The sequence below is a fragment of the Diabrotica undecimpunctata genome, chromosome 4 (genome assembly GCF_040954645.1).
Source record: "Diabrotica undecimpunctata isolate CICGRU chromosome 4, icDiaUnde3, whole genome shotgun sequence".
In the NCBI taxonomy this organism is placed as follows: Eukaryota; Metazoa; Arthropoda; class Insecta; order Coleoptera; family Chrysomelidae; genus Diabrotica; species Diabrotica undecimpunctata.
Window position 1 is genome coordinate 141,064,752 of NC_092806.1, and position 15,894 is coordinate 141,080,645.

The window sequence follows — 15,894 nt, forward strand, 5'->3', positions numbered from 1 at the left end:
GTTTTTCAAAAACACTGTAGATTTTAAACCACAATCTTCACGCGCAGTTTACAAATCTTATTTCCTCTTTCTTTCCTTTCTTTTAAAGGCGCGTTTACATGGTGCCACTTTTCGCGCGTTGTTTTATAGCTGTGATCTTCACACAGGAGGTTCGGATTACGGTGTACGCACGTTTTGCATCTTTATTATGGTTTGTGCAGTTACACGTATCTTTTTTGCCTATAGATATAGGGACAAGTTAAAAGAAAAAAAACACATGATAAATTACAATTAAAAGATGCAACATGATTATAAAAAAATAACTATCTCAAAACACAGAAGCTCAAAAAGTCCAGGACGGTTCTGATTCACCATGGACTTAACAGGTACTAAAAGCAACAATATAAAAATACAGCTTAAGTCACAAAGGGATTTAAAAGTAATAGTAAGAAAATAGTAGGATTTCTAAGAAAACTTTTGGGGTTCGGGATAATAAAATTATTGCTGTCCCATTTTTGGTCAATTTAACAAATAATTTATTACCCAGAACAGATTACCACATTGAAAAACTGTAACTAATATTCGTTTGGAATTGGACATTTTCGGATGAATTTATTCCTTTCAGAATAATCACAAATATCAAATTATCTATCCAAAACAATACAATCCCTACAATTTCCCTTGAGATACAAATAATATTTATTTTTAAGCAAGCAAGCAATATTCTCGACACGTATAAAGTTCGTAAAAAGTCTATTGAGAACGTCACTTAATCGCTCTAGCGCGTTTCAATAGGAACCGCTGGCAATAAATATGTAAACATTTTTGTGTTGAGCCCCTGACGAATGTTTTTAAAACAAGGTAAATATACATGTAATGACAGATACCCTGTAGTTTAGTAAATATTTATTGTATAAGATACTAAAAAGGTAAATACTGGTAACTAAAAATGACTTGAAAAATTGAGGACAAAAAAATCTAGTTATAATTCGAAGAAAACATCTCGAATTCTCGTTGTCACAAGTAACATCCAAGAAAAAAACGCTTTTTTTAACAAAAACGTTTTGAACATTAATATTTTAATGAAGTACACACAGTTTGACGTCAAAGTTTGTATATTAACATTAGATTCGGGTATTGTAATAGTACAATCATACTACGTTACACGATATGCTAAAAAAATGGCTTTCACTGTGCAACAACACACCGCCGATCATCTATCGGATTTTACAACATTTAATAGTTTCTTCTAAAGCGATGATGAAACTAAAAAATATACTCATATATAAAATCTGGTTCTCTCATAAATCATATGAGGCGATCGGACCGAGTTGGCATGTGGCAACATGGGATCCGTTTATCAAGTCATTTGAATTTCAAATTTGCCACTAACCGTGAACAATTTATAAACAAATGAAAAAATATTTAGAGATATAAAAATTACCAAGAATAACGCACTGTAGTGGTTACAATTTGTAAGAGCTTGGTTATTAATGGGAAATAGATTACTAAGATATTTATTTATGGACCTACTTATTTTATTTTTGGGCGAAGAACAAAGACAAGATAATGTATATTTCAATGTTGATGATTCACAAAAAATTAAATTAATTACTTATATTCCTATAAGCTATTTTCTTAATTCCAGCATAAAAATGGACTCACCTTTATCCAACCTTTTTAAAATATCCTTCTAAAAGTCCTCACATTAAAATCTTTTGGGATAAATTTTAGTCATATAAAAAAAATATGCGACTTGGCAACAAAGCAGTCTATTCTTCAGTAAGTTGAAACCCTACTACTTGTTGCATGAACAATGTGATGGATCATTGTTAGCTTACCTAGACATGCAAAGGATATCAGTAATACCTATAACCTCGAGAAGGATATTACTTATCACGATATCCAATGAAGTATTGGGAAATATTGTCTTTCAGAATTATGAACTCATGCAAAATGATATGTGGGTAAATATTACCATTTTCAATGATAAATAGGGTAAAGACACTACAACCATAATTATAAAAATAACCTTTGGAAATCTAATTTATAATTCGTCTTCCTATTTACAAAAAATATCCTAAATACACAAATTTGATAAATGAAGTGAGTGAACAAATAATATACAAGTAAAAAAAGATCACGTAATACAAAACAGGATAATAAAAGCAGAATACACAGTATTACTTATGCAAATTAATGTTACATTTTTTTCCAGTTTCACTTTTTTTAGCAGATGGCAACACTGGCTTGATGGTAACATTTAAGTCCTATTGACATTTTCAGACAGTTATCAAGTAAGAATACGTAACAAAAGATGCAGTTTTTTGCATTTTTATTGCTTCCTTAGGATTATTGTGTTACTGAAGTACGCTAAACTAGCGCTTTTTGCTCCCTTTTGAAGATGAATATTACTGTTAATACGCGCACGAAGATTGTTAAGTGAATACAAATCAATGACTGAATAATGTAATAGTTATGTATTGAAGTTTAGGAGTTAAATGTGTAAGTTACAACGATAAACCATTGATGGAACAGTTAAAGATCTTTTGAAGATGTTCTTGGAGCTGGTTTTCTTACAAAGGTACTAGATCTCTTTGTGTTCATAAAAGGCATGACAAACTCACAAAAATCCACAGAATTGTTACACATAGATTAGAAACAAAACTGAGAAAAATTTATGCTAATATTCAAGCAATTTTTCAACAAAATTCAATTCCATGACAGGTTTTATTATAATAGGATTTAAAATAGACGTATTTTCAACCAAAATTTTGATTAATTCACATAAATATAGTAGATAGTTTTAGAAACATCGTTCTCGGCTTTCCGATGTCTTCAAAATTGTTTGAATGCATTTAAATTCATATAGAATATTTATTTGAGCCTTATTTACTAATCTAATAATTGAATATTCATTTAAAATCTACAGAAAAGTCACGTAATAATAATTATGTATATGTACTGTCATTAAAAAAAACCTTTTCTAGCTGGAAGCGGTTTTTAAGTTTTTTTGGAAATAAACTACCTGTGGTATTACCCAAACAGGTATCCAGCAGGTTATGTCTACTTCGTATTCACGGACAACGATCAACAACAAAACCGGCTCAGATGTTAGGAAGGTATCTACCCAAAATATCGTGTTTAGTAGGTACATAGTGTTGGGGTGATGCTGGAACGGAGGGTAGGAATATGACCAGGCAAAATTAAATGCATAGATAGAATTATCGAGGTAGGATGGTATATAAATACAATTTTATGGTAACTTCCAATAATTGAAAATAAACGAGGGTTTTATAAATACGTTTTTAGAAAACGTCTTTTATAAATATGTAATTAAAGTATGTACCGAGGTTCTTATATTTTCACCCGAAAAAAGAAAAATGTTATCAAACATTTCAATACTTAAAATAATTTATAATGGAATAAAAATTACCCCAGGGGATGTTTCAATTATTTTATAAAATCAGTTGGGACATCAGATTTGCAAAAATTGATTTACGTAGAGAAATGTATGAAACGAGAGTTACTCACTTACAAGGCTTTTTTAAAAGCTTTGAAGAAAACATTTTCCACTTTAAGAAACCTCGTGACTGATTGTTTAGGCCAATGTTTGAAATCATTGATCTTGAACTTTCCTACTTTCTAAAATAAATTCACGTGCGACTTTTAAAAAGAAGTTCAATGAATTTGACTAAATTTTTCCCTAAATACATTAAATGGATATTGGCTGTTATTATATCAAGCTCTAAAAATAACCAACTAAGTAACTTTTAAAGTGCCTATACTTATTTTTGATTGATTATGAAATGGAGTGACAATGTTTTTTTAATAGTTTACGACAATTTTAGTTAATAATCACAAATAAAAACCAAACAGAATGGACACAGAATGAATTTAATAAAAAACGCAATATTTACTTGATAACAAAAAAAATAACATCAATCTGATGAATTGGATAGGTTCCTTAAGATGGAGTTAATAAAAGGATTTTTGCTGGAAATTGATGCATTGTACATACCCTGAATGCACATATGAAAAGCAAAAGAAAGAACTGTTATTTATCAAGAAAACTTCAATAACTTAACAATTGGAGTAAGAAATTTAAGACTAAAAACTAAAATGTTTTACAATTTACAATGACTTTAAATGTGAATTTTACAATTGAAAAATTCAAAGAAAAAGAAGAAGAAAAATAGTAAACCAACTGGGAGGCTACTAGAAGGTCTCTGCACAGGCCTACAATGGCCTAAAATGCCTGCTAGAAATAATTAAAAACTCAACAACAAATAAAACAAAAAAAGCTAACAAGATATGAAGACAGTAGGCTCAGTAAAGTAATACAGAAGTTTTATAAAATATAATAAAAAAAATTGAGCAGACCGATCTTGACTACAAAATTATATGAAACAGAAAAACACTGTAGATAGTTATTATATACTAAAATATGAAAGTAATACAATCTTTTTACTGTGGCTATAATTCACATTAAGTGCTACAATTTTAAATGATTTGTGTATTTATTTTTGACTATGTACTTATTTTCTTAATCTCGCATAAAATGCCTAAAATTGCCTCAAATTTTAGGAAAAACATCAACAAAGAAAATCATAGTATTTATATCAGCAAAGGTCAGAGAACTTTGAATATGAGCTGTAATGCTTTCGCTCTCTCTTTGGAGAGAATGGTAGACTCCCAAACTAGGTGATCCTCTATTGTGGCCTAGTAAAGATATAGTAAAAAGGTAATTATCACTGTCAGTAATTTGGTTATAAATGCATGGAATATTATTACTGATTCGAGTTCACAATAGAATAACCTACTATGATTTACATTTGAAATAGAAAAAATACCATTTGATGCAGTCAGTATTAAAAATAGCTGGCAGCTATTTGAACTGTTGAAAAACACTGAAATAACACAAACATGTTTATGCATGTGACTTCCTCATTGTATTGTAAGGTCAAAAAACCTATTATCTCCTCAAATATGTATTTGTTTGCCAAAAAGTGCATACACTTGCATACTTTACATGAATACGAAGCACATATATATTGCTATTTGAAATGTTTTGTAATTGTGATTTGATTACACATTCGACTCAACAATATTTACTGATATATCAAGTATAAACAGAAAGTTACATTTACTAAATAAAATTAAAAACACTTCCTTTAGTGGCTCCAATTTTTTCGAGTATCTTATGGGGTTCTATATAGCTCTTTATAATTCAGTAGTTTTTTACTTTAAATCTTTTTGAGGCTTGTGAAGCAACAAGATCAATACCAGGAACTAAGGGAAGCAAACAAATTTAAATAATTATAAATTTAAATCTTAAGATTGTAATAACCTTCTTTTTTTATGTGAAAAAATCTCAACAAAATCTTTCCTAACCTTGTAATATCACAGTCATTATACAATTTAAAATAACAGCCAATTCTATTGTACTCTTTTTGTCACCTTGTCCTTTCTACCTACCAACAGTTTTTTGCCACTGAATGCTGAAGTTAATGTTTCTTCCTATTTATTTTTAATAATCACTGTAAATTTATTGTAAGGTGGATTTAATTATTAAGAAAATTATAAAACAAAAACTAGACAAAATTTTGGAATCTACTTTAGCTTTGCTTAAAGCTTACAAATTGTATAGGTACTTATTTTGATTGAAAATGTATTTATTTAAGTCCATTTACTCTTTTTCAAAGTAGAATCTTAGTTCTATCTTTATGGTAAGTGTGCAACAACTTTAAACTTTACAGAAAATAAAGAAAAGAAATCAGTGACTACTGAATGTAAATTTAAAAAAATGTATTTATTTAGAAAAACAAGTGATTTGTTCTTATCACTAAAATAAAAATTAATTACAGTCTAAAACAACAGCTTATTTAAAAAAGATTAAGTTCATAGTACGTATACTAATTTTACTAGCATAGCAACAAACTTTTAGTTTTACGAACAAATACAAAAATTAAAAGACTTTAAGTAAAAGATTTAGTCAAATTTTTTTCCGTAAGTTTGGGATATTTTATTTTCAGGCAAACTAACTTTTTGGACTATATTTCTTTTGGATGCGAGAATTTGATCGAGATCGGGTGGCTATTAAGAATTGTGTTTACTGGGTATGGTCGTACCTAAGACATTTTTTTTGTAAGTCATCATGTTCCATAGTAAAAAAAAAAAAAAAAAAAAACTTCCAGCTATTAATAAACACTACCCAATGGAGTGAAAAATCAATTAAATAAACTTAAGTAGCATTAGAATCGATATATACGATATAATTATGTACAAAGTACGGAAGGATTTTGGAGAACTCGGAAATTGGACAACGAAAGCTGGAAATAGGAATAAATATGGAGAGAATAAATTGGGGCTGAGGAGCCGATGATCTAATTAAATTAAATTACCAAAAAAACATGCCACAGTTTATGAAATTTTTAATTATTCTAAAATATTACACTTTTACCACTATTTTCAATGATAAAATAAGAAAAACAACAGATGGGTTGTTGGAATGCAGTTTGCAGTGTTGTGATATACTTGTATTTCGTTAGATAACTTATTTTAATGTTTAAGTCAATATTATGTTATATTTACCATAAAGGAAACAATGTTATGATATTATAAAATAACTATTTTCACTTCCGTGGACTAAGGTAACTCAAAACTTATTAGAAACGAAAAACTACATGCACAAATCCCAAACATAAACTGTAAACATTTAGTAATAATTGTAAACAAAATACTTCCCATAAATTATATTGAGTTTTCAAAGAATCTAATAAATAAATGTTTAACTGTGATTTTCTAAAAAAAATCATTCCAAAATCAAAAATTTCTTTCAGAACAATGGTAATTAAAACTGGAAACGAAATCTACGAAAGAATCGGGAAATATGGTGCAGAATAAAGCTAACCAATCTTTTTTACGAACTTTTTGATTGAGTCTTAAGTTTCCTTAAATTCAATGTTTCATATAAGAAGCAATCTGAGATTAAGAGGTAGCCTCTTCCATTGCAAAACCTAGTAATAATCAAAATGTTTTCATGGTAATAGTAGATAGAAGATTTTGGTTTGGTTGCTAGGAAATATTTTCAAGATCAAGGAATATGACTTTATAGCAAGGGATATGACAAACCTTTTTATAACAATAATATACAATATAAGTCTATACAATCCTAAGGATATACAATAAAATAATACTACAAAAACAAAAACGCTACATAAATGTATTAATATACAATGTTTTCAAAAAATGTATTACAACTAAAAAAGAGCCTACCTATTAGTGAAGCAAAAATAGCGAACTATGTGATGGTCGCTAAGGTTTTTGGGAAGATTTACAACCTTCCATTTTGATTACAAATTCCATCATTTATTAAAAATTATTATCAATGAATTTATAACTACAACTAAGGATTTTCCCGTAAAGTTTCTCTGTGAACAAGAATATTCATGGTTTAGGAACCAAAAACATAAAAATAGAAGATATATGTAGTTACCTGATTATGAAAAAATATATGAACAAAACAAAATTTTCTTTGTAAGTACAGTAACTGGTTTTAAAAAGACGTTAATTACACTTTTTAGCGATTATTTATTGTAAGGTCGAAAAGAAAACTTTAAAATACGATTTCTTGGGTACAACCGGCAAACACGTTCTTTTCGTTATCTCTAAAGGAAAAACAAACACTTGTAATTACCTTTATCAGACTCTCCCCGAATTCGTACATGGCATTCTGTGACATTATAGCGGTAGACATGATTATCCTGTATAGCACCCACAATAAAAAAAATACAAATATTCAGTACACACAACACACCGATTCTGCAATTGGGGAAGACTCGCTTTTTCAGTAGATTTTTGCTGAATTACGAAAAAGTGCGCTATTCCACGAACGCAGCAATCGCGTGTTAGCACTTTCACGCAATATTTGTAACTGATGTTCGAATACATCGAGTGTGTTCGTGCTAAGTGGTTGGCTCCCACTCTGCCGGCCGAATCGAGCGCTGGTAGGGATGTAGATAAATTTTACTAGAGATGGTTGTAAGGACATTGTTATTAACGCTCCAAATTAACGATTTAATTTTCATTATCAATTAATTATATTTAAATTGTATCTTCTACTAACTCTTATAGTAAAAACTACTGTCCTTAGTCTTTATATTTCTTGATATTTCAATTTTTTTATGACAATTTTGTTACTTTTTAATTCTACAAATAATTCCTTTTTAATTGATAAATAATAATTATCATCGCATTTTATAATAAGTGTATAAACCCACACTGGGAGAATATATATACGACTCTCTGTATTCTAAGCAGAAATTTGTGCAATATTACACTGTGCAAGAGAAATTAGCATGAGCGCTTTAGAACTTTAGCGGATTCAATGTGTAATCTATGGCCAAGATGCTATGGGTGCTTTCCTGAGCTCTAATGTAGACTTTAAAAAGTGTGGAAATGTCGAGAAGAATTTGACAAGCTGGCAGAACTGTCGGGATGCCCCTGTTAAGTGACACCTGTCTACTATTTCATGGAGGCAAACTGCAGACTCTGTAGCAGAGAACATGAAACAGTCTACCATTTCTTGCATGACTGCGTTGTACTACATCGCAGGCGACGAACACTTTTTGTACGAGTAGACTCTCAAGTGAGTCCCAAAACCAAAGACTCCAAAGGTTTTTGAAGTCCACTATACGTGTACAAGCTGGTACTGTTTTCAAAAAAAACTATAGAAAGCCAGAAAAAAAGACTAAAATTCTGATAACCAGAAGAAACATACATAAACCAGCAATATACTGGTCTGATACTCCTCTTTTTCTTTATAAAAGTCGCTAAAAGAACACTCATTGTGTCGACCAGATGATTGTTTCATAAGCATGTCCTGCGTTTATAGTTATAGTCAGAGAACTACGTCTAGTCCTCAGAGATTTGATCTATAAAAACTCCTACCCACCTATTGCACCTAAAATCTCCCCGGAAGGGGGTGGGGATCGAAAAAAATCGATTACGCAAGAAATGTAGCTTAGATAATTTTGAACAAGAATGGTTTTTAGCACTTTTTGTGTAAAATGAACCGTTCTCTCAGTGAGAGAATGAAATCGACAGTAAAAATTCGATATCTTCTGATCAGAGTGTCCTATTGACAAAAACCAAAATTCATCTTAAAGGTGAATAGTATAGCCTTCATATGCAATTTTTGTATTTTGCCATAAATAAAGTCAGTTTCTATAAAGCTGTTAAATAAAAAAGCGTTGCGCGATTTTTATCATTTTTTACGATTTACGATGATATCACTAAAATGTATCACTTTAATTGACCGGTCGATATGGAATTTCCATTGTTAGAGACTAATCTTCAAAAGCTATAACATGAAATTTCGATTTTAAGTTTTTGCAACAAGTATAAAGCATTTGAAATAGGCCCAAAAAAATACTGAATTTAAACTGTCACATTACAGACGATCTCACGAAAATATTAAGTGCAATTTGTAGCTACAGTTGTGTGGAGTTACAAAAAACGTTCTTGTGTAATCGAAAAAATGCAGTTTTAAAAGTTTTAGATCGTTTGTAATGTGAAAGTATAAAATTCAACGATTTTTAGGCTGCCTTATACAGTAGCGCACCTAGAATTTTCCTATAAGCGGGGGTTTGATTGGGCACCGAATTTTTTTTATGCTATTTTTTTATGCTACCTCCATTTTGAGGCCATAAATTTGTGAGTAACAGTGTCGGAATAGTGCCCTGGGGGGGGGGGGTTAACACCCAAAACCCCTCTGGGTACGCCACTGGTCTTATATTTGTTGCCAAAAATCATAAACGAATTTTCATGCTATAGGTTTTGAAGATTATGCCCCAATAATGGGAATTCCACAGCGAGCGGTCAACGAAAGTGATACAATTTTTAAACTTTTAACGTGAAGTTATATATTTTTTACTTTCTTTTTTTTATATCGAGTATTATCACTTTATAGATATAGAATTCATCTCGAAATATGCGTTTTCTGCGAATCGTCAATTATCTTTTATGTGACCATACAAAAAACAAAAAGCGAAGCTAGCGAGTACAATATTGTAAGAACGTGGAAAACTCAAATCTACAAACCATACAAATCAGTGACTCAGTGTCTCTTTGAGTATTCAAGTGTGAATATCAATCAGTATTCAGACATTATGCAACTCGATAAATTTCTTTATAGCAGTAAGTAAAAAATAATATAAATATACTCATACTCCTCATTAATATAATATTTAATTTTAACTATTAACTAAAATAAATAAATTTACACAATGTTTGAAGTATTTCCACTATATTTATTTTGGCATGACAATATCATATCATATTACGTTTCGTCACACTATGGTTCGTGAATGTCGTAAGGTTTCTGCTTTTTGGTTGCTCCTTCAAAAGATATTAAGGATAAGGCAGTATGCTCGGCAGTACCAATGTCCACTTTTAAAGTATCTTCTGATTTTTTAATGATCACTTCATCCACCAAATCACCTTTTTTGGAATGTATCTTCTCCTATTTTCTTCGATCTAATATAAATTAGATTTTTATTGAAAAGTTTTCCTGGCTGGGCAACACATAGAGTGTTTGGTTTTTCCTCATTTTGGCTAAGGCCTGGATCCAAAATTGTAACACCTCTTAAGGATTTAACATTTTCTATAACATGGCCCGGAAATACAGTTTCAATTTCAGTCATTTTTACAAAAAATCCTTTTTTTAATACAAATCTGTCATAACCTAACCTCAACTTATTAAAATGTTTTTAAAATTCAAATGGTATTCTACTCATCGACACGTGCATTCGTCCATTGCATCGAGTTAGAATCTATGGAGAAGCTATGAGCATATTAACGTGTGTATTAAAAACGGCGTAGGTAGGCGTGGCTAACTGTGATATCAATATGGCGGTGGGATCATGGCCGGACTCAATAATATTAAAACTACTATAAAAATATGACTAGTTATTCAGAAGATTTAGTCATAATCTACAAAGTGCAATACGTTTTTAATAAACTATGATTTATCACTAAAAACACGATATATTATACATAAAGATAAATTAATACAGTCAAATACTATTAATTTATTCTCTGAAGTACGGGCCATTACTTTGTTTACATATTTGTATACTAACCTGTAGAACGTTATTCCTGAAGATTTTTTATTAACATTGCTTCTGCCACTGCAACTACGTTGAGAACAAGAAACCATTATTATGCACTATCACAATATATTATTACAGTTTCTATAAAAGTATTATAAAACTAAAAATATTCAAAAAACGATAAACGTAAACAAACATATACGATCTGTCAAAAGTGTCAAAACAATATGGCCGAAGTGAGGTCGTTTTTAGTCACGTGATGCCCTCTCCATAGATTCTAACTCGATGGTCCATTGACATTGTACAACACGTGATCAGGTTATACCAATCGAAAGACAGCAAAAAAACAATGCCAAATGCCAAAACCACAAAACAAAAAGTCTATTCTGAAAACTTTAAAATATGAAATACGATTACTTTATGAATTATATTGTTTAAATCACATAACGTGGAGATCATAATTATTATGTTGATATAAAAAAATACAATATTAACAAATAAATAATAACAGTGAGGTAGCTACACAACATATATCTGGCTTATTGCTTTAAAAAAATATTCTACATGCAATAACCGGGTTTTGGGTGGCAAAGGCAAGCAAAACAGGGTATTCCAACCTTCCTTTCTCTACACAAAAATACTCTTACTCCTACAAGTTTCAGACAACTGAACTTAGAAACATTACAGGTGTTCCCACTAAGATCATGTCAGTAAAGTAGACAGAGTAGACACACCAACTTGCATATTCTTTGCTGGTACTATTGGTTAAGTTTGTAAATTTTTAAACTGATCTATTGTGGCATGCTTGATAATAAACCTTTTGTTTTCTATCTGCTGTGTGTTTTTTCTATCCATATATTTTCATTTTGGATATATATTTTTTTTCATTTACTTTATATTTCTCATTTTTTTTTATTAAGTTATTACGTGTTAGTAACATAGCTATTTTATTTATTAATATTTATAAATACTACAATCTTTACTTTTAATTCTGTGCGACAAAGAATCGGTTTGTAGATTTTGTTTATTTCCCAAATAATCAGAAATACGTTCCAACAGTTTTGTTGTTCCAATGAACGGATCATCTCTATACTCTACCGGTGTAACGTTGCCAGCTTCTTCAAATTTTTAAAGCGACCGGTATGGCCACTATTATTGTGGTCGGTTGTAATTTTCGTGGAAATAAGGTACGGCAAATTCCATGAAAATAAACATAACAAACCAACTTTACTACTGTTTTGTTGTTATGAATAGGGCGAAGTAATAAAAGTTAGAAGAAATATATAACTATGAGCAAGGTTGATATTCCTACTACAAATAATGAAGTTTGACGAAAAATAAGTAATACAAAAATTACAAAGTGCAAGTAATAATCAAAATTTTGAAGAATTAGAAGAATTATATGATATGAGCAGCGTTAATATATTCTTACAAAATTTGTAATGAATGTAATGAAGTATTAGGCAGTCTGAAGAAAAATAAGTAATGAAAACGTTAACAATTACAAGTAATTACCGTCCTTTTCAAAAATGTTGACTTTAAGAAAACCAAATTCCAATTACTAGCCATTTGTCATTATTATTGTTTGTTGATTAAGTTTAGGGAAAATATATTCTTGATTTCTTTTTATATGTTTATACATATTAACAATTTATATACTCTACAAATTATGAATACTTGTCTAGCGAATAAGTTGGTAAGTTTTGATTAAGTGGACGCTTAACCACCTTTCCACTTAACCTAAGAGGTCTATTCTGAACTTGCCTAGCAATATTTAAGTAAATTGGCAAATTGATGACATTTTGTCGGTTTATAACCAAGATGCATTTTTTTTAAATCATATTTCCATTGTTTATTGACATTAAGAGATGAAAATTTAACAGATTATAAGTGAAGATCTTATCCAGACACCAGAACCAAAATTAATTGTTTTCTTGTACATTTATGTTCTTCATTAGACACAGGAGTTTGACTGGTTTAAAATGCATTATTTTTGAAAAAACTTATATTAAATTGTAGATCATCTATTTTGAAAATTTCTAAAAAAATGTTTAAAAAAAAAACTACAATATATACGTAAAAAATAATTCAATACAAAAATATAGTTAATTTTTTTAATAAATATTCTCGTTTTTTATCCCTTACACCCACGATAAGGAATATCAATGTCTTGTTTTTACTGTATTTGTGATGCACTCATTTTTTTTCAGAATTTTTTAAGGACCCTCAGGACTTTTTTAAAAACCTTCACAATTGTGTGCCTTGGTGTTATACAAAAGACCCGCACAATTGTAAGATAGTCACAATATCATCTTTATAATACACATTTACTCAGAAGTTTCAAGTTCAAGAGTATACAATTATTGTATACTCTGGAACTTGAAATTTCTGAGTAAATGTGAATTATAAAGATGATATTAAAATATTTTATTCAAAGATATTGACAACAGATATATTGAACAACTTAACACATAATGCAAACATATATTACTTAAAAGCATCGCATATGAAATGCTTTGAAACAATTTTTGCCAGCATCTGAACAGTTTGAAACTGTTCAGATTCGCCTTTAGGCATTTCTTTCTCATTTTTGAAGACTACAGGTGCTTGTTGAATAATCTGTTCATCATTACTGTACCCGTTCCATACACTCCAATTTTACTGAATTTTAAATATGTGTCAAAGACTTCCTTTCAGTAAAGTGTTTGCGAAAAGGAACCTAGGCCGCAATTCTTGAATTTTGCGAACGCAAATGTAATTACTACCTTTAATTCAGTAAATTTGTACTGTAAAGTGATACTAGTAGGAAAGTTTTGGGGAAGTTCTGATTTTTTCATTCCATATGTGTTTTGGGGTGCTAAATCTGAATCTGAGGTTTGCGGACAAAATTTCGTGACGCAACATTTAAAAAACCAGAAGAAATGCTTTTTTCCGGTTTTTTGCTTAAAACCCGAAAACTGTTAACTTTTAGTAAATGGTCTGTTTACAGAAATTAAAGTACTTAAAGTTCTGTACAAATGTCACTATTTTGGTTATTGTACAGACGAACCGTTCGGTCTCAAGTGCAAGTTGAAAATTGGCAATTTGTACCGGTGTGACTGCAAAACCCACTCTTCGCAAAGCCTCTACAACCCTCATCTGGCTGATGAGAAAATCCTATTGGATCATATTTTATTCCTGCATGCGATGAGTGGTTGTGATACTACTTCTGCATTGATTAATCAAGGAAAACTGAAATTTCTTAAAGTCCTGCAGAAGAACAAAGATTTGCAATCGGTAATTGAAACTTTCAAAGACCCTAATTCAAGTCAAGATGAGATTGCCACAGCAGGAAACATGTTTCTCACGGCTCTATATGAAAAAAAAAAGAGACAAAACTAAACGATTTAAGATATAAACAATATGTATCTTCATCATTCAAAAATAAGACCAACATTTCCTCATTGCCCCCAACTGAAGCTGATGGACGAGAACATTCACTGAGAGTTTACTATCAGGTGCAGCAGTGGTTATCCGGTCAAGCCACACCTAACGAGCAACAAAAAGACCCAAGTGAGTGGGGATGGCAAAAAACTAGTAGTGGTCTTGTGCCAGTACCAACTACTTTGGACCCTGCACCAAACTCAATACTCCGGTACATTTCATGTAAATGTAAAAAGGGCTGTCAACGCAATTGTGGATGCAGGAAGGCGGGACTCCATTGTTCCCCAATATGCGCATCATGCGAAGGACTGTGTAACAATGTTGAGCCCCCAGAAGACAGTTCTGATATAGACGTAGAAGAAACTGAAGAAGGAGAGAGAAGTATGTTGGATCTTACAAGTTATTTTGTAGTCATTCATCTCTCCTTGATATATGATATGTGTCTCTCCTCTTTTTATTTTCCAGGAGAACGACTCCCGACGCTGACGGTATGTTTAATCTCACAATCTATTTTTCAATCTTCATCTCTTCTTGATAAATGACTTAACTTTAAACTTTTATTTTCCAGAACAAGCAGAACCAGGACTCATCGTTATCGAAGAACCTTAGCCAGGGCCTTCCAAAAGACAACGGCTCATATCAATTTTGCATATTATAATTTATAATCATAATAATATATGATCATAAGTAACGAGAATTTAAGTTTTATTTTGTTACGAGTTCTACCTACCTACTGAATTTGCATAATTTTTGCCTTTTTTCTTTTTAATTACTTGTGTGGAAAACCAGGTGACATTTATCAAATGACAGCATCCATAAAAATTAAATATTGAAATGTAAAAAGTGGGTTTTGCATAAACTGCTAAAAATTTACAATTTTCAACTCGCACTAGAAAACAAACGATTCGTCTGAAAAAAAAACTAAATACTGGTATTTGTAGAAAATTTCAAGTACTTTAATTTCTGTAAACAGACCATTTACCAAAAGTTGATAGTTTTCGAGTTTTAAGCAAAAAACCCGAAAAAAGAAAAAAAAAAACGGTTTATCCTATTTTTTTTTAATGTTGCGTCACGAAATTTTGTCCGCAAACCCCAGATTCGGATTAAGCACCCCAAAAAACATATGGAATGAAAAAATCAAAACTACCCCAAAACTCTCCTAGCAAAAATACAATTTAACTGAACTACTTGGTATATTTCAAAGTCAGTCACAATACTTGTCGAAGTAATCATTACCAAATATTTCAAACCTATAGGCCTAGATTTGTTTTTAAAGTACTGCTTCAGTTCACATCTGCGTGAAAATGTTATCATTTGTTCAACAATTGAGTAATTAAGTATTTTGAAGCTCTCACATATCTAAGCACGCATAATAGTT

General features: G+C 30.6%; 1 protein-coding gene across 4 annotated transcripts in view; it reads right to left on the minus strand.

Annotated features, from left to right (window-relative positions):
• Tis11 (Tis11 zinc finger protein) overlaps positions 1-15,894 on the minus strand; it is a 126,273-nt gene that overhangs the window by 37,101 nt on the left and 73,278 nt on the right. For 2 of the 4 annotated variants that reach the window (XM_072530416.1, XM_072530414.1), the window contains exon 1: positions 7,679-7,966. The exons of the other annotated variants lie outside the window; for them this stretch is intronic. In XM_072530416.1, the coding sequence (XP_072386517.1) occupies positions 7,679-7,738 (60 nt within the window). In that variant the 5' untranslated portion in view covers positions 7,739-7,966. Of the gene's footprint in view, positions 1-7,678; positions 7,967-15,894 lie in introns of those variants that run through there. 4 annotated transcript variants of the gene reach the window in all.